Source organism: Orycteropus afer, unplaced genomic scaffold, assembly GCF_000298275.1.
Source record: "Orycteropus afer afer isolate SDZICR_OR568_19922 unplaced genomic scaffold, OryAfe1.0 scaffold00001, whole genome shotgun sequence".
NCBI lineage: Eukaryota > Metazoa > Chordata > Mammalia > Tubulidentata > Orycteropodidae > Orycteropus > Orycteropus afer.
Window position 1 is genome coordinate 32,076,977 of NW_006921588.1, and position 20,085 is coordinate 32,097,061.

Below are 20,085 nucleotides of genomic sequence, written 5' to 3' on the forward strand. Positions count from 1 at the left end.
ATTTCTGAAAATTTAGTATTAATCTTCTGGATTTCTCTGTGTAGATTTTGTATCATTTATAATTTTTAATTTATTTTGTCATTTTGTTCTTGTACTGTCTTTTGAAATTGTTGTAGGGTTTTCTCCAATTTTGTCAGTGTTTTCCTTGATTTGTCTCTCAATTCTTTGAACATACCTAAATATGATTCTTTTGAATTCCTTATCAGGGAATTCCAAAGCTGTGTCTTCCTCAGGAATCTGTTTTGTGTCTGTATCCTGGTCGCTTGTTTCTCCTGCTTTATCTTGCTTCTTTGTGTGGACTGTGATGCTCTGTTGTCTCCGAGGCATTGTGATGTTTTTGTGTTTACATTTAATTGGTGATTGTATGTTGGAGTGACTTGCCCACAATTTTCGTTTTCTTTGTATGTTATCTATACAAGCAAGGGACTGTGCTGTGCTCCTCTATTCACTAGCTGACGGCAGGCACTTATACACTCCCTGCCTGTCTCCTTTCCTGTTGTCAGCCTCTCATATGTCCCTGCTGAGCTTGGCAAACAGAGCCTATTCTTAGATCCCTGGAATCCGAATGAGAATGCTATCACTTTAAAATCCAAAATGGTTGCCACTTGTAAAGATGCAAAATTGCTGTGCCCTTGGTCACTTTAAATATCCAAAATGGCTTCTGCTTGTAAACATTCAAAATGGCTGTGCCCTCCCTTGGTTACTTTAAATATTCAAAATGGCTGTGCCCTCCAGACAGCAAAGAGTCAACAACTTTGTCTTTCTCCTTGCTGTTTCCCTTCCTTGTCATAGGCCACCAGCGCAGTCGTTCTGCAGCCCTTGGTGACTAGGGTTGATCTTTAGGTCAATTCTCAGGTTCCAACACCACTTGGAAATATTCAGACTGTTGGTCCTGTCAGAGTAGCTGACAGTCCGTAGCTCTGACTATCTCTGTACTCACTGTTTTCGTTCAGGTTTTTCCACTAGTTGGTGCCTAATCCACTTCTGTATAGTTCCTTTCAAAGCTCAGGACTTCAGATTATCTTCTGTCTCTCTGTCAATTGGTTTTCCTTTCTTTGTTGAAGAGGGTCTGTGTTGTTTGTCTGCCTATTCCTCCATCTTGCCGGAAGTCACATTGTGTAATTTTTAATTGTTCTAATATTTTGGGTATATCTACAAGCTCTGCTGTTTTTGAGCTACATAGAATATATATTTGGATATACTTTTTAAAAAACTTCTTCTTGTGGGAAATACATAAAAGCAGAAAGATTAGTATAATGTACACATCACCCAGCTTTGGTAATTATCCACAAAGGCCAATCTTGTTTCAGGCATCCTCCACATTTCCTGTGCCAGATCTGAAATTAGCCACTTCTCCAAGGAGACGTCATTGCTTTTTTGGTATCTAGAAACCACCACAGGGTGCTTGTTTATACTTGATTTTTAATCCTTCTAGGTCTTTTCATGGAAATACAGTTTTTAAGGCAAATTTTAAGGGAAAAATTGGTATAGGTGGTATTCCCCATTTACATCTAAGATTATATATATATCTTCTTAGATTTTATATCATGTCTCCTTAGACTTATGATTCCTGATAACATTAACATAATCACTTATTTTTAAACACCTATGAAAATCAGAAAATAACCACACAAATATTACTATGAACAATAAAACTACTAAACTCAATTTATCATTTTGGGTCCTTTTTGTCCTTAGACTATGTCCTGCTAGAGATATACAATCAAAATACTGGTTTTTAAAGTTACTTGAATTTTCTTCTCTGCATGCTATCAAGTAACATAAGTTAGCTTCATTTGATCCTCTTTTTGAATTTAAAAATCACTTTCCTTTTTTGTTCCACTGTTTTTGTTTTTGCAAAAGTAAAAAACTGTGTCACAAGATAGACTCATAGAAGTGTTTCATCCCTCTCCTCTCCACTGTGTCCACTCTGTGGCATTCCTAGTGTATCTATAAAACCAAAACCAAACTCACTGCCATCGAGTTGATTCCGACCCACAGTGACCCTGTTTGGGTTTCCAAGACAGAAAATCTTTACAGAAGTAGATTACCCACTCTTCCTTCCATGGAGTGGCTGGGGGATTTGAACCACCAACCTTCTGGTTAGTAGTCAAATGCCTTAGGCACTATGCCACCAGAGTCTATATATCTCACTGCCATTGAGTTGATCCTAACTCATATGCCTTGGAAGACATGTCTGGTGAAAACTTTGGAGCTCAGTTGTACTTTGTGCACAAGTTGTTGTTGTTGTTGCGTTATGTACCGTCGAGTTGTCTTCGAACCCTCCTTGGGTTTTCCAAGGCTGTATCTCTATGGAAGTAGATTGTCCAATCTTCCTTCTGAGGAGTGGCTAGTTGGTTTGAACTGCCCACCTTCTGGTTAGCAGTCAAGTACCTTAGGCACTACACCACCAGAGCTCCTTTGCACACATGTGGTTGCCAGGAATTAGACTCAACTTTGATGGCCAATAACAGCAACAAATTATGTATATATATGTGTGTCTTTGTCTATGTCTATGTACACACACACACACACACACTCTTACCAATTCAGTTTTCTCAGTTGCTGTTGAGTTGATTCTGACTCCTGGTGACCTCATGCATGTCAGAGTAGAACTGTGCTTCATAAGGTTTTCAATGGCTGATTTTTTTGGAAGTGGATCACCAGGTACTGCTGAGTGGACTCATACCTCTAACCTAAGCTGAGTGCTTAACTGTTTGGCCCACCCAAGGGATATATACATATTTATATACATGTTGATATCCTCCATTGTCTTTTCAAAAGATAGCCCACTATTCTGTATCTTGCTTTTCTGCTATTACCACTAAATCCTGGAGGACATTCCTGATCAGCACATAGAGATCTTCAATCCTTTATTCAGTTAGATGCTACTCTGTTGTGTGGAGATGCCATGGTTTATTTAACCAAGAGTTGTCACTGTTATTGATGCTACTAAACAATGAAAACCTATTATTTAAACTAGAAAGCAGTCCCACCCTGCCATATCACCTGAAAATACCTTTTTACTATAAAATCTATGTTGTTGTTGTTGTTATTGGCAATCTATAGAGTGACATAAATTCAGATCATGCTTCGCTGATAGCTTTGAAAATGTCCCCATTCTTCTGATGGGCTGAGCTCTGTGATAGATCTGTTAGCGTGAATGTTCTACATGATATATGCTTGGTGAATGTATCCCAAGTGTCTATCTGATTGTCTTTTTCAAGCTGATCGAACTTGCCAGTCTGGATACACAAAATGTCAGAACACAAACATTTGCATTCCTCGCACTTACTTGTGTGATGGAGACAATGACTGTGAAGATATGAGTGATGAAAACCCCACTTACTGCGGTAAGACAGACTTACATCTCTCTCTTTGGTTCCAGGGGTGTGTGTTTGTATATACAAGGTTATAAAACATGGGTGTTTGGGTTAGTTTCCGTTTGTCATCCATAGTGACCTTATAAATAGAGGAAGTAAGCAGTTACTTTAGAATGTGATTGGAAGGGCCTTAGAAGCACCTCTCCGTTCCCTGGCTGGATGCCCCAGACCCCAAATACTTCTTCCAGAGACCTGCTTTGACACCTAACCTTATATGGTTGTAGAGCTATTCCTCCCAGTATTGAAGGCAGTTTTTCTCTGAAACTCTAGGTTTGCCATGGCAGAATTTGCACACTAAATCCTTATTAGTACAGTGAAACTTGTGAGACCCAGAACTTTTGGGGAGTGCCTTGCTTATTGGGTCAGTGACAGGTTTTCATCTTACATAGCTTCTGGTTCTTGCTGTAATTGGAAGTATTTTTATAGCTGCTAAGTATGTTTGAATTTCAGAAATTTATAATTTCATATTTAGCAATTTGGTTTAATCAAATGATTTACTATATTACAGCTCAGGTTAAAAAGCCTTTCTTAATCTTGATAACCTTGAGACTGTTCTTGTAAATAGATGTTGTTGTTGTTTTTTGCCGGTGAGTCAGACCTGACTCAAAGCGACCCCTCCTTGGGTTTCCGAGGCAGTATCACTATGGAAGTAGATTGCCCCATCTTCCTTCTGAGGAGTGGCTGGTGGGTTTGAACTGCCAGGCTTCTGGCTAGTAGTCAAGTGCCTTAGGCACTATGCCACCAGAGCTCCTTATAAATAGATGATAAGGAAGCAGAGGACCCTGAAAGGGCAACAATAATTCTAATCTGTTCTCGTACTGTAGTCTGTTAAGGTTAGTAATTATTACAATATCTTTTGGTTTCATTGGGGGAAGACCAGGGACCAGAGTTTAACTACATATACCAACACACGGAAGGGAGGGCTTTCTGTTTTGGCATTCTGATTCTCAAAGGAATCTCTGAAATTACATGTTATAGCAGAAAAAATAAAACCAACTCATGTATAATAGATAGTTGTTTGATAGTTCTAACAAATAATTGATTTTTCCCTTTGGAAAATTGGGGCAGTATTGCCTTTCTTCGCTCTTTTCAAAATCTCTCCCTTCCCATTTCTCATCCCTTTCTTGGCAACTATTATCCAGTTCAGCGAAAAAGCAGATGGTTAAGACTGATGGGAACAAGCTGTATTTTGCTCGTGGTTTTTATCTTCTTTGCTTCCTCCAGCCACTAACACATGCACTGACAGTGAGTTCCTGTGTGCGACTGGGCGATGCATTCCTTCCCGATGGTACTGTGATCAAGACCAAGATTGTGGTGATGGCTCTGATGAACCTACCTCTTGTGGTAAGAGAGTAAGCAAGCTTGAAAAGCATTATGTTGCAGCTCAAGGGCCTCAGTCCCTTCCAGTCACTCCATATACAGACCAGGGTCATGGCTGCTGAATGGTAAAATTCCCTGCTCCTACTCCCAGCTCACATGTTTAAACCACAGAGCAGACGTGCATTAAAGACCTGTTAGTGCAGGTTGCACTATGTGGGGACCTGGCACTGTGTGGCACATGAAGTTTGCTGATTGATATTGATAAAATGAGAAAATGTTGTGATGCATCTAGTACAGTACCCGGCTTACAGCACTCAATTTCAGTTAATTCCAAATTGGAATTTCTGAGTTTCACTGAGGTCTGGACCATAGGTTGTGGGAGGATCCAAAAGTAAGTAGAATCATATACATGGGGCAGGGACACATTATGGGCACACACCCTCTTCCTGTTCTATCTCTGTGCCAGCTCATGAGGTGCAATATCATCACAGCTTCTCAAAAAGTTCCAGAAAACCAAATGAGATAAAATAAAACCAAATAAAAAACCTACTGCCATCGAGTCAATTGAAACTCATAGCAACCCTATAGGACAGAGTAGAACTGCCCCACAGGATTTCCAAGGCTGTAAATATTTATAGAACCAGACTGTTTCATCTTTCTCCTGTGAAGCAGCTGGTGGGTTGAACTACCAACTCTTCAGCTAGCAGCCTTTTGGGTTAGCAGCTGAATGCGTTAGCCACTGCACCACCAGAGTTCCATGGTCCTCTGTTCTTGGAGGCTATTGTGTCTCTGTTGGTATTTGGAGGATGCTATTTACTATTATAAGTTCTGTACTTTTTTTTAAAATGTGGTTGTAAAAGTATAAATATATAGTCTTCTACACTGCTTTTCTCCAATCTACTATTAAATAATACTGCCATATAGAGTTGAACAAACTATGATCATGGTCCAGCCACCTGCTTTTATAAATAAAGTTTTATTAGAACACAGCCACATACAGCCTATGGTTGCTTTTCTGCTACAATAGCAGAGTCAAGTAGGTATATTAGAAACCATATGGCCTACAACCCTAAAATGTTTACTAATGCCTATTACATAATCTTCATATTCTTTTAATGTCTGTATAAAATTGCACTGAGTTTTTATATTATCACTGAGTTATCTGTGCCTCTGTCACTAAACATTTATATTGTTTATATTTTCTTAGTCTATTATAAACACTGCTGCAGTGATTACTAACCTACATAAAATTTTTTCATTTGAAATATTTCTTAAGGACAATTAGCAGAGTTTTACAGGCGAATTCAGAATGCTTTCTATTCCTGTTTTCTCTCAAGTGAAATTCTGTGGTCATTAATTTGGAGCTTGAGCTTTTTGCTAAGTTATAATACTGAATGTTTTGTAGAAAGAAAAGGATATGTGGAATTTTGAAGATCTGTAAAGGAAAATTCTTAAGTGAGTAGAAGAGTCTTAAAGAGTGGCTCAAATATATGAACCATTTTGAAAAATAGTCATGAGCTTTACCTATGGAAACCAAAGTTATAGTGGTATCAATTAGTACCAGTACAGAGGCTATATATGAATTCATTCTTACTGTACATGCAGTGAAATAACATGCAGAAACATATATGAAAGAAATCATGCAGCTATATACAAAAAAAAAAAAAAAAGTAAAATTCTCACTTCTTCACCCTTCTCCAATTCCCTCATTCCTTAGAGGTCATTACTATTAATTAGACATGGATTTTCTTTACTTTTATCTATATATCATGATACATAGATTTTTTAAAAATTGTTTATTTTTATTGTGATTTACATGAAAGTGTACAGAGCAAGTTCATTTTCCATTCAGCAGTTCATACACATTTTGTTTCATGACACTGATTGCAACTCCTACAATATAACATCTCTCTTCCCAGTTCCTCCTATGCATTCTTGCCTTCTGAACTTTCTCCCTGCACAAATACTGTCCTTTTGATCTCCTATAGTTGACTGTTCTAAGGAGTATGCTTGTCTGGTATAATTGTTCACCTCGTAGGCCTGTCTACTATTCGGCTGAAGGTTAAAACATGAGAGTGAGTAGCTGGACACTATCTAATTCTTCTGGTTGCAGGGTCATTTAGGATGAGGTTCCCATGGTCTACCAGTCCCTTGGATTTAAGTGTTTCCCTGTGTCTTTGGTTTTCTTCATTCTTCTTTGCTCTGGACTGGGGGAGACCAATAGTTGCATCTTAGATGACAGCTCACAAGCTCTTAAAATTTCTGAACTGCAAACAGCTCTTTTTTCGCTGATTGTGCTTTTTATCTTTTTGCAGAGTTCCATGAGCGAACATGCTCAAGTGGACAGTTCAGATGTAATGATGGGAGGTGCATCTCAAGTAACTGGATCTGTGATGGTGATGATGACTGTGGGGACATGAGTGATGAGGTTGAGGGCCTCTGTGGTAAGTGAAACTAAACATAGGTTTGAAGCTCTAGCTCATCCTCTTTCTAGTTAACCATACTGAGCTTCATTTGTGGAAGTATGTTTTGGTGTCCAGTTAACAAAATGGGCAAGGTTTTCTTAAGCTAAGTGAAAATCTTCCACCACTCAGCTGTCATACTATGGTGGTTTGTATGTTGCTGTGAGGCTGGAGGCTATGCCACCACTATTTCATATACAGCAGGGTCACACATGGTGGACAGATTTCAGCGGAGCTTCCAGAGTAAGACAGACTTGGAAGAAGGAAGAGTCTATTCACTTCTCAAAGAATTGTCCAGTGAAAACCCTATGAAATGGAACCCATAAAGATCAATATCCTAGGCATTAGTGAGCTGAAATGGACTGGTTTTGGCCATTTTGAATCAGACAACCATATGGTCTACTGGGCCAGGAATAACAAATTGAAGAGGAATGGTGTGGCATTCATCATCACAAAGAATGTTTCAAGATCTATCCTCAAGTACAGTGCTGTCAATAATAGGATAATATTCATATGCCTACAAGGAAGACCAATTAATACTACTATTATTCAAATTTGTGCACCAACCACCAAAGCCAGAGATGAGGAAATTGAAAATTTTTACCAACTTCTGCAGTCTGAAATTGACCAAACATGGAAATCACGATGGGTTGATTATTACTGGTGACTGGAATGTACAAGTTGGAAATAAAGAAGAACCACCAAAAGTTAGAAAATATTACCTTGGTGATAGAAATGACACTGGAGATTGCATGACAGAATTTTGCAAGACCAATGACTTATTCATTGCAAATACCTTTTTCCAACAACACAAATGATGGCTGTACATGTGGAGTTCACCAGATGGAATACACAGGAATAAGATCAATTATATCTGTGGAAAGAGGTGATGGAGAAGTTTCAGCCAAAACAAGGCCAGGAGCTGATTATGGAACAGACCATTAGCTGCTCATATACAAGTTCAAGTTGAAGCTGAAGGCAATTAAAGCAAGTCCATGAGAGCCAAAATATAACCTTGATTATCTCCCACCTGAATTTAGAGACCATGTAAACAATAGATTTGACATGTTGAACACCAGTGACTGAAAACCAGATGAATTGTGGGATGACATCAAGAACACCATACATAAAGAAAGCAAACGCTCATTAAAAAGTCAGGAAAGGAAGAAAAGACCAAAATGGATGTCAGAAGAGACTTTGAAACTTTCCCTTGAATGGAGCATAGGTAAAACAAATGAAAAAATGACTAGATAAAAGAGCTGAACAGAAGATTTCAAAGAGCAGCTTGAGAAGGCAAAATCAATCATAATAAGGAAATGTTGAAAGTGACTTGAAAGAGTCACTGGATCAAGAAGAATTGGTCGATGTTTATCCATTTCAGGAGGTAGCATATGGCGAAGACCAGTGATATTGAAGGAAGAAGTTAAAGTTGCCCTGGGAATTGGTGAAAAACAATGCTCCAGGAATTGACAGAATGCCCACTGAGATGTTTCAATAAACAGATACCATGCTAGAGACACTCACTTGGCTATGCTAAGAAATTTGGAAGACAGCTACCTGGACAACTGACTGGAAGAGATCCATATTTGTACCCATTCCAAGGGAAGGTGATCCTACAGAATGTGGAAATTATTGAACAATATCATTAATATCACATGCAAGTAAAATCTTGCTGAAGATAATTCAAAAACAGTTGCAGCAGTATATGGACAAGGAACCTCCAGAAATGCAAGCTAGATTCAGAAGAGGACATGGAATGAGGGATATCATTGTTGATATCGGATGGGTGTTGGCTGAAAGCAAAGAATACCAGAAAGATGTTTACTTGTGTTTTATTGACTATGCATAAGTATTCAATTGTATAGATTGTAACAAATTATGGATAACATTGAGAAGAATAGGAATTCCAGAATACTTAATTGTGCTCATGAGGACCCTGTACATAGACCAGGAGGCTGTCATTTCAACAAAACAAAGATACTGCATGGTTTAAAATCAGAAAGGGAGGGTGTCAGGGTTGTATCCTTTCACTATATTATTCAATCTGTATGCTGAGCAAATAATCCAGCAAATAATCCAAGAAGCTGGACTATATGAAGAAGAATCCAGCATCAGGATTGGAGGAAGACTCATTAACAACTTACTTGTGCAGATGACCCAACTTTGCTTGCTGAAAGGGAGGATGACTTGAAGCACTTACTTATGAAGATTAAAGACTACAGTCTGCATTATGGATTACAACCCCAAGATAAAGGAAATGAAAATCCTCACAACTGAACCAATAAGCAGCATCATGATAATGGAGAAAAGATTGAAGGTGTCAAAGATTTCATATTACTTGGTTCCACAGTCAACACCAATGGAAACAGCAGTTAAGAAACGATGTACTGCACTGGACAAATCTGCTGGAGAACACTTCTTTCAAGTGATGAAGAGCAAAGATGTCTCTTTGAAGAGTAAGGTGCAACTAACCCAAACCATGACATTTTCAATTGCCTCATATGCATGTGAAAGCTGGACAATGAGTTAGGAAGACCAAAGAAGAAGCTTTTGAGCTTGGTATTGGAAAAGAATGCTTAAAGTATCGTGAGCTGTGAAAAGAGCTAACAGGTCTGTCCTGGAGGAAGAAAAAATGGTGCAGAGTAAATACTCATGTCATCTAGAGCTCTCATGTGATCTTTGATTTTTCTTTTCTTTGGTTTCAGAGATCCTTACTTGCTCAAGCTCTGATTTTGTCTGTGTAAACAGCGTCCCTCCCTCCAGGAGGTGCATTCCCCAAGCTTGGGTCTGTGATGGTGATGCAGATTGCAGCGATGCCTATGATGAACATCAGAATTGCACCAGGAGATCATGCTTTGGAGATGAATTCACTTGTAATAATGGACTCTGCATCAGGAACTCGTACAGGTGAATTGGGATTAAACGTTTCCCAGGAAACTTCAAATGCTCAGGGAGCCAGGGCCTGCTTATCCATTTGGTACAGTAGATGCAGTGCCTAAGGCTGACAATACTTTAGTTGCCCATAGAAAGTTTTTTAAAAAATTCAAATTCTTTTAAAATCAGAATAATAAGGAATTTTAGTTCAAAGAAAGCATTTTAATTTATAATATTAATCTATTTGCTTTTATACTGATGCAGCTGTATAATATAATTTCTAGTATTATCCTTCATGGAAAAATGAATCCAAAGCCTATAAATGTGACATAATGTGGTCAGGGGCCAGGGAGATGAGTGAAATGGGCTTAATTTAAGAAAATGCTTTTTTGAAGCAGGTGACCCTCTTGGCTTTCCATTTTGAGTGGAGGCATGGGTTTAAGAAATATTTTCCTTTCCTCTCTTTGTTAATGTGCATCCTCTTGCTTGCTTGACAGAATATGTGCTCCCCTTTTTGGCACAGTGGCACAGGGGAACATTTTTACCATTGATTTTTTTTTTTCTCTTGGGTCATTACTGATGTTGCTGAAAAACCTGTGCACAGCTCACTGGAATACCAACACATGTATCTGTGTAGTGATTTTTTGCCTCACTGACCTTTTTCTTCCCCTTGGGTTGGATCTGAACTAGAGAAAGGAAAGCACTGGTGTCTCAATTCATTTGTAAGTAAGTTAAATAGCTCTCACAAAACCAAATGAGGCTGAGCTAGTTTGCTTTGATGGCAGTCCTCTTCACATTTATATGCACACATGTTGCTATAAATCACATTAGCAGTGCCATTCCTCTGAAGGAAGATTGGGCAATCTACTTCCATAGTGATACTGCCTTGGAAATCCAAGGAGGGGTTACTGTGAGTCGGGTCTGACTTGACAGCAAATAACAACAACAGCAACAACTGCTGATTAGTAGACTTGACCACAGGTCAGTTGTAAAATTGGCCACATTTAACTTTGATGTCTTAATATCTTTTAATGCTCTACCTCCATGTCCTACATCCTTGTGGCAAATTGTTTCATGAATTATCAAACATTAGCTTTGCCCATCTTTATCTAACTTTCATGGGCTCTTGGGAGGATATAGAGAAAACGTCTCACAGAAATTCAGAAAACACGAAGCCTGGGAATGTAAGGCCCAAGCATTCAGTATGAAAACCTTCTTCTGTTGTCAGTATTCCATACTCATCTACTAATTTATTCTCCTCCGATTGTCATAGCAGTGTACAATGTCAAGAGTACTGAAATGAAAGATGGAAGGAATGGGACTGCCAATTACCCCAATTTGAATATATGTTTTTAGAGGATGCTTCCAATAATCTTATCATTTATAATAGATAGCATTTTCCGTTATATATATATATATATATATATATATATATATAATATTATATATATATAATAGATAGTTTTCCGTTGTGAATGGGCACATCTATCCTATGGCTGTACATGTGCCAATAAGCTGTCTCATCATCTGATGAAAAGATCCCAGAATAAATGAATAGATCCACCAAGGTTATAAAACAGGCAAAAATTATTTTTCAGTAACTCTAAACTCAAATTTCCAATGGTAGTGAATAGCACTGGAGAGGTTGTGTGGAATACCAAATACTGGATTCTTCCAGAGCTGAGGATTAGTGTGGTGGATGAAGATTGCCAGGGAAAGAAGTCTGAGGGGGCTTGGTGATGATGTCAATGAAATGGTTAACCTGGCATCCAGAGGAGGAGGAAACAAAGCTCCAAATGGGTTATAGTTGAGACTTGTCAACCTCTCTAAGCATGGTACTGGGTCTCATTACACAGGTGTGACCGGCGCAATGACTGTGGTGACTACAGTGATGAGAGGAACTGTTCATATCCACCTTGCTCTGATTATCAGTTTACATGTCAGAACGGACGCTGCATTCATGAGTCCTATGTCTGTGATGGGGAAAATGACTGTGGAGATGACTCTGATGAGCTGGAGCATTTGTGTAAGACCCCAGAAGTCACGTGCCCCCCTCATGAGTTCAAGTGTGGCAATGGAAACTGCATTGAGATGGTGAAAGTCTGCAACCACCTTGATGACTGTAATGACAACAGTGATGAGAGAGGATGTGGTGAGTATAACAGAAGATTTGGGGAAAGGAAGAGGGTAAAGCTGAATGCGTATACTCAACCCTTTATGACTTATCAGGACTTATCAAGGACTTTCAATTTTTTCTGGTAAAAAATCACCAGAAAATTACTATTATTTGTGAATCAGCAGAAGGATGCCTTAGAATATTAGGTAGCCACCTAATCTAGACTAGTTCATCATTTGGACAGTCATTTTAGGTCCTCTGATAACTGTCTTTTACCTACAGGAATTAATGAATGCAGTGACCCTTCAATCAGCGGCTGTGATCAGAACTGCACAGATACCCAAACAAGTTTCTATTGTTCTTGTCGTCCTGGTTACAAGCTTATGTCTGACCATCGAACTTGTGATGACATTGATGAATGCAAGGAGTCACCCTCTGTCTGTAGCCAGAAGTGTGAGAACACAATGGGCTCCTACATCTGTAAATGTGCCCCAGGCTATATTCGTGAGCCGGATGGGAAGACTTGCCGGCAGAACAGTAACATCACACCCTATCTCATTTTCAGCAACCGTTACTATGTAAGAAAGCTAGCTATAGATGGCGATTCTTACTCTCCTCTTTTTCAAGCAGCAAGCAATGTCGTGGCACTGGATTTTGACCGAGTAGAAAACAGATTATATTGGACTGATGTAGGAAGGAAAACCATTGAGAGACTGTTTCTGAATACAACAAACACAGAGACAGTCATAAGCCATGATTTACCATATGTAGAAGGTTTGGCTGTAGACTGGGTTACTAGGTAAGAAAACATTGTTCAAAAATTCTAATTATCTTTTCATCTTCATAAGGAATTGATCCTCTAAAATTGGGACATTATGTGAATAAAGTGAATACTTTTACATATTTATATGTATTTTCTGTGTGCCTGTTACTCAAATTGGATGTCATGGAAACTAATACATAGTGATTTTATAGTTTATGGTGTCATTTTAATGGGAAAGGGCATCATAAGGGAGCAAAGAACTCTACTACTACTATTCATTCAGATATGATGTTATCATTCAGGCAATGATATTGAGGGATGATTCATTGATGCATTCTGTGGTTTGAAATACTTACTGAGCACCTTCTACATGCCAGGTGCTATGTTGGGCAAATTCAGTCTTGCACTTAGAGAAGGCAGTTTCTTCCACTCCACCAATTAAACTGTAGTACGTGACTCCATTGCTTCAGTTTCCTTGCTCCTTTTATCTTTCCTGTTAACTGAGGAGGATACATCATACTTCACTAAGAATGTAAAACCAGACTCCTCATGTGATGTGTTTCCCCAGAATTACCTATGTGACATGACTGTAGCACATATATTTTGTTGCCTCATTGTAAGAACTTCCTGTTTCCCCTTACTCTCAAAGTGCCTTTTAACTGTTGTCCATATGATTTCAAGGTAGCTTGGGTAGGAAATCAGGTGGCTGTATGTGCACAGTTCACCAGCAAAGTGGCTGTCTATTTTCTCTCCATTTTAGAAAGCTCTATTGGGTGGATGCTATACTAGATGCCCTCTTTGTCTCTGATATCAATGGTCGATTACGCCTCAAGCTGGCTGAGCATTGTGTGGATGTCAACCAGACCTTCTGCTTTGAAAATCCCAGAGGAATTGTCCTTCACCCACAATATGGGTATTGTCTCCTAGTAATCTTTTATGTCTTTATTCTGCCTTTGTTACCAAAAAAAGATTTTCACATAATTATCTCAAGGCCGATATTTTTCTGTGGTTTGTCTTCCTCTCTTCCTACATAGTAAGTGGTTTAGTATAATGAGTAGTAGCATGGGTTCTTCAAATGATATCCATTACATTTTCTGTTTCCTTCACCATGATGCACTTTTTCACCTGTCAAGTTAAATGTTGTGGTCAAAACATTTTACAGGACTCTCTGTGTCAAGTCCACTGAAATACTTCCCATATGTTACTTCCCATATCTCATCTCCCTTTTTCTCTGAAATATTATTGCCTATTAGCTCTCTTCCTGCTGAGAGGCTCATACAATGTAAACTCAATTTCTCTATAGGGAGAAGTGCTATGGTTTTTGGCTACTGGATTCTGTTGGCTTTAGGAACTAACTCTTTGTGTTTGCTCAAACAGGTATGTCTACTGGACAGACTGGGGTCACCATGCATATATTGGGAGAATAGGAATGGATGGAACCAATAAGACTGTGATTATCTCTACCAAAATAGAGTGGCCCAGTGGCATCACCATTGATTACACCAATGACAGACTCTACTGGACAGATTCCCATCTGGGTTACATTGAGTATGTATAAAGAGAGGAAAAAAGTAACTGGGTAACCAAAAATCTGGATTTGAGTTTCCAGTGTATTAGTCCCATACAGCTCCTAACTGGCCTCTCTATTAGAAGTCACTCTGAGAGCACTAAAACTAAAACTGCCTGTAGGCCATTTACTGAGCTTTGTGGTAAGGTAAGGTGTAATAGAAAGAACTTGAACTTTGGAGCCATATGGCTTGAGGTTTATGGTGCTTTTACTTCTTTGTGTTCATCTAGAAGATGATCAGTCTGCCTGGTGCTCAACTCGTGCTAATTTCCTTATTCTTTTATTTTGCCCTCCACACCACACAGGTGGCTTTTTGGAGGGCTGGGACTGGTAGGGAAGGCCAGGAAGTGGGAGTGAAGCAGTTTGGAACAGCTAAGGGGGAAGAACTCGTCTGTCAGTTTGCTGTCCTGTGGTGGCTTGTGTGTTGCTGTGAGGCTGGAAGCTATGCCACCGGTGTTTCAAGTGCCAACAGGATTACCCATGGTGGACAGGTTTCAGTGGAGCTTCTAGACTAAGACAGATTCGGAAGAAGGAAGAGGCCATCCACTTCTCAAAGAATTGGTCAGTAAAACCTTATGAATAGCAGTGAAACACTGTCTGATGCATTACTGAAAAATAGCCCTGACACATTATCTGATATAGTACCAAAAGATGAGCCCTCAGGTTGGAAGGCACTCAAGACATGACTAGGCAGGAGCCACCTCCTCTGAATAGAGCTGACCTTAATGATGTGAATGGAGTAAAGCTTCCAGGACCTCCTTTTGCTGATGTGGCATGACTCAAGATAAGAAGAAACAGCTGCAAACATCCATTAATAATCAGAAGATGGACTATACGAAGTATGAATGTAGGAAAATTGTAAGTTGTCGAAAATGAAATGGAACATATAAAGATTGATATCCTAGGCATTAGTGAGCTGAAATGGACTGGTTTCTCGCCATTTTGAATCAGACAACCATATGGTCTACTATGCTGGGAATGACAAATTGAAGAGGGATGGCATGGCATTCATTATCACAAAGAATGTTTCAAGGTCTATGCTGTCAGTGACAGGATAATATCCATATGCCTATGAGTTAGACCAGTTAATATTATTATTATTCAAATTTCCGCACCAACCACCAAAGCCAAAGATGAGGAAATTGAAGATTTTTACCAACTCCTGCAGTGTGAAATTGACTGAACATGCACTCAAGATGTGTTAATTATCACTGGTGATTGGAATTCAAAAGTTGGAAACAAAGAAGAATCACTGGTAGTTGGAAAATATGGTCTTGGTGATAGAAATGATGTTGGAGGTCACATGATAGAATTTTGCAAGACTAATGACTCATTCATTGCAAATACCTTTTTTTCAACAACACAAATGGTGGCTCTACATGTAGACATCGCCAGCTGGAGTACGCAGGAATCAGATTGACTGCATCTGTGGCAGGAGATGATGGAGAAGCTCAATATCTTCAGCCAAAACAAGACCAGGAGCTGATTGTGGAACAGACCATCAAGTGCTTATATGCAAGTTCAAATTGAAGCTGAGGACAATTAAAAGAAGTCCACAAGAGCCAAAATATGATCTTGAATATATCCCTCCTGAATTTAGAGACCATCTAAGGGATAGATTTGATGCATTGAACACCAAAGACTGAACACCAGAAAAATTGTGGGATGGCATCAAGAACATCATCTATGAAGAAAGCAAAAGGTCATTAGAAAGACAGGAAAGGAAGAAAAGATCAATGTGGATGTCACAGGAGACTCTGAAACTTGCCCTTGAATGGAGGGTAGCTAAAGCAAATGGAAGAGATGACAAGATAAGAGAGCTAAACAGAAGATTTCAAAGAGCAGCTCGAGAAGACAAAAGTCAATTATTATAATGAAATGTGCCAAGAGTTGGAGTTAGAAAACCAAAAGGGAACAAAATGCTCAGCATTTCTCAAGTTGAAAGAACTGAGGAAAAAAATTTAAGCCTTGAATTTCGGTATTGAAAGATTTCATGGGCGATATGTTGAATGATGCAGGAAGCATCAAAAGAAGATGGATGGAATACATAGAGTCACTGTACCAAAAAAATTGGTAGATGATCATCCATTTCAGGAGGTGGCATATGATCAAGAACCAGTGGTATTGAAGAAAGAAGTGAAAGCTGCACTAAAGGAATTGGCAAAAAAAGGCTCTAGGGATTGACAGAATACCCATTGAGATATTTCAACAAACGGATGCTCCATTGGAGGCACTCACTCGGTTATGCCAAGAGATTTAGAAGACAGCTACTTGGCCAACTGACCGGAAGAGATCCATATTTGTACCCATTCCAAAGAAAGGTGATCCCAAAGAATGTGGAAATTATCTAACAATATCATTGATACCACACACAAGTAAAATCTTACTGAAAATAATTAAAAAAACTTTCACAGCAGTATATTTTCAGAGAACTTCCAGAAATGCAAGCTTGATTCAGAAGGGGACACGGAGCAAGAGATATGATAGCTGATGTCAGATGGATCTTGGCTGAAAGCAAAAAATACCAGAAAGATGTTTACTTGTGTTTTATTGACTATGCAAAATCATTTGATTGTGTGGATCATAACCAATTGTAGATAACATTGAGAAGAATGGGAATTCCAGAACACCAGGATGCTGTCATTCGAACAGAACAAGGGATACTGCATGGTTTAAAATCAGGAAGGGAGTGCGTCAGGGTTGTGTCTTTTCACTATACTTAACTCAATCTGTATGCTGAGCAAGTAATCTGAGAAGCTAGACTATATGAAGAAGAACGTGGCATCAGGTTTGGCAGAAGAATCATTAACAACCTGCGATATGCTGACAAAACAACTTTGCTTGCTGAAAGGGAGGATGACTTAGAGCACTTACTGATGAAGATTGAAGACTACAGTCTGCAATATGGATTATACCTCAATATGAAGAACACAAAAATCCTCATAACTGGACCAATAAGTAGCATCACGATAGATGGAGAAAAATGGACATTGTCAAAGACTTCATAATACCTGGCTCTGCAATCAATGCCAATGAAAGCAACAGTCAAGACATCAAAAGATATATTATGTTGGTCAGATCTGTTGCAAAAGACCTCTTTCAAGCACTGAAGAGCAAAGATGGCTCGAAGACTAAGGTGCACCTAACCCAAGTCATGATATTTTCAGTTGCCTCTTATGAATGTGAGAGCTGGATAATGAATAAGGAAGATCAAAGAAGAGTTGATGCTTTTGAGTTGTGGTGTTGGCAAAGAATGCTGAAAATAGCATGGACTGTCAAAGAGCTAACAAATTTGTCCTTGACGAAGTGCAGCCAGAATGCTTCTTGGAAGCGAGGATGGTCAGACTTTGTCTCAGCTACTTTGGTCGTGTTGTCAGAAAGGACCTGTTTTGGTTACTTTGTGCTGCTCTGACAGGAATATACCACAAATGGGATGGCTTGAACAAACAGGAGCTTATTCTCTCACAGTTTGGAGGCTTTAAGTCTGAGTTCAAAGTGCCAAGCTCTAGGGGATGGGTGAAAACCCCTCAACCTTGGGCTTCAGCTTTGCCTCCTGCTCCTGGCCCACTGAAGCTGGAGGCTTTTCTTCACTCAGACACCTGCTGGTTGCTGAGGCTGACAAGCCCAAGGCTGACAAGTGAAAAAGGCACAGTTTCAATGTTACCAAACCAAATGGCAGGCCATTAAGTCAAGTCCATTGTAAGTCCCAAGATCGGTAGACCATGGTGGGCTGCTGACTTGGCTATGTGAAGGGTTCAAGCGTGCCATCAGCTAGAGACAGTTCCCCAAAGCTTCTCCTTATATGCAGGAAGCAGACCACATTTCCAAGGCAGCTACTCAGCTGCTTGCAGTAGATTCCACCATGGAGTTGATTGCCAGTTTCATCATGGGGAATACTACATCCAGCTGCCCAGCCACTCAACCAAACCCAGCCTAGTTGACACACAACTTAATAACCACAGGACCATTCTCTGGAGAAGGATGTCATACTTGGTAAAGTGGAGGACAAATCCCAGAACTCTGTTGTTGATTTGGGCTACCAAAAACCAAACCCCCTGCCATTGAGTTGATTCTGACTCATAGCAACTCCCATCGTGTTTCTGAGGTGGTAAATCTTTGTGGAAGTAGATTGCCCAGTCTTGCTTCTGTGGAGTGGCTGGTGGGTTTGAACCACTAACCTTCTGGTTGGCGGTCAGATGCCTTAGTCACTGTGCTACCAGAACTCCTTCAGTACATGAGATGAAGACTGTTTAGCACTTCTGGCCTGTTTTTTTCTGATGTAGACAGTGTATACATGGGCAGTATTTTAAGGAGTGTTGGAAGCATAAAGGAATTTTCCAGCCTCTGCTCACTTTTTGATACAATATTATACATAGTACTGGTGGATCTGCATTCCAAAATTAAAGCAGTAGGTTACTGACTAAATAATAACCAGAGACTGAGATAGAGAAATGAATGAAGCTTTGGTATACCTGTAGGTATGTTGATTTTTTCCAGTTCTGAGAGCTTGTGTTAAGAATCATATTTCATAGATTATATAAAGAAATAGTTGATTCTTTTCTTTCTACAACTTTGGGTATACCAAAGTATTTGATAAAATATACTCAAAATATATGTGACAAAATATACTCACGGGTGTCTTAGGTCTGTATGCAGAGATCGTGCAAGAACGAAAGGAAAAGGTTATAGGACTACTGTGTGGTCTGTTTTTTTTTTTTTTTTTTAACACATGGTGACTAAGTTCTGGTCTTTTACGTACATTCTTAATCAACAGAAGCCAAATAGGTCTTCAACTTCCTATGTTTTCTCTGTTACCATACATTATTATATGTTGGAAAATATTTTTAATAACTCATGGCAACATTCTCAAGTTTTTTAGGGGCTAGTTAAATCCACTTCCTGTTCAGGTGGTTAGTTCCAAAATTTTAAAATACTAAAATATCCTGAGGCCATATCTCTACAGAAGTAGATTGCCTTATCTTCTTTCTGAGGAGTGGTTGGTGGGTTTGAACTGCCAGCCTTCTGGTTAGCAGTCAGGTGCCTTAGGCACTATGTCACCAGAGCTCTTGTTAAAATAATCAGTATTTTAGAAATAATTCTGCCATGATGAGACCTTGGAACTGGAAGACTTGGCAATTTCCAGAGAACCTGTCTGGAAGTTTGTTCATCTAGAAATAAAGCCCCCAGGGCTTGCTGCTATTATATGCAAAATTAAGCCTACAGGTCTATAATTCAGCTAGACTAGTCCCCTGATAGTGATACATCACACAGTGCTTCACTGCTATTCATAAGGTTTTCACTGGCCAGTTTTTTCAGAAGTGTATGGCCCTGTCTTTCTTCCTTGTGTGTCTTAGTCTGGAAGCTCCACTGAAACCTGTACATCACGGTTGACCCTGCTGGTATTTGAAACACTGGTGGCATAGCTTCCATCCTCACAGCAACCCACAAGCCTGCTACAGTATGACAAACTGACAGATGAGGCATAACATACTATACAAAACACTGTTCCACCTACTACTTTGGCGAGTAGCGACTGGGACCTTAAAAGCTAGGAAGCTGCCATCTAGATGCAACAACGGGTCTCTCCTTGTCAAGAAGAA

The 20,085-nt window shown here is 39.4% G+C and overlaps 1 protein-coding gene across 1 annotated transcript in view; it reads left to right on the forward strand.

Annotated features, from left to right (window-relative positions):
- Nucleotides 1–20,085, forward strand: part of LRP2 (LDL receptor related protein 2) — a 187,017-nt gene that overhangs the window by 111,293 nt on the left and 55,639 nt on the right. The window contains exons 45-52 of the mRNA XM_007953659.1: nt 3,228–3,353; nt 4,608–4,727; nt 7,019–7,147; nt 9,871–10,072; nt 11,896–12,191; nt 12,438–12,954; nt 13,679–13,831; nt 14,296–14,466. Of these exons, the coding sequence (XP_007951850.1) occupies nt 3,228–3,353; nt 4,608–4,727; nt 7,019–7,147; nt 9,871–10,072; nt 11,896–12,191; nt 12,438–12,954; nt 13,679–13,831; nt 14,296–14,466 (1,714 nt within the window). The remainder of the gene's footprint in view (nt 1–3,227; nt 3,354–4,607; nt 4,728–7,018; nt 7,148–9,870; nt 10,073–11,895; nt 12,192–12,437; nt 12,955–13,678; nt 13,832–14,295; nt 14,467–20,085) is intronic.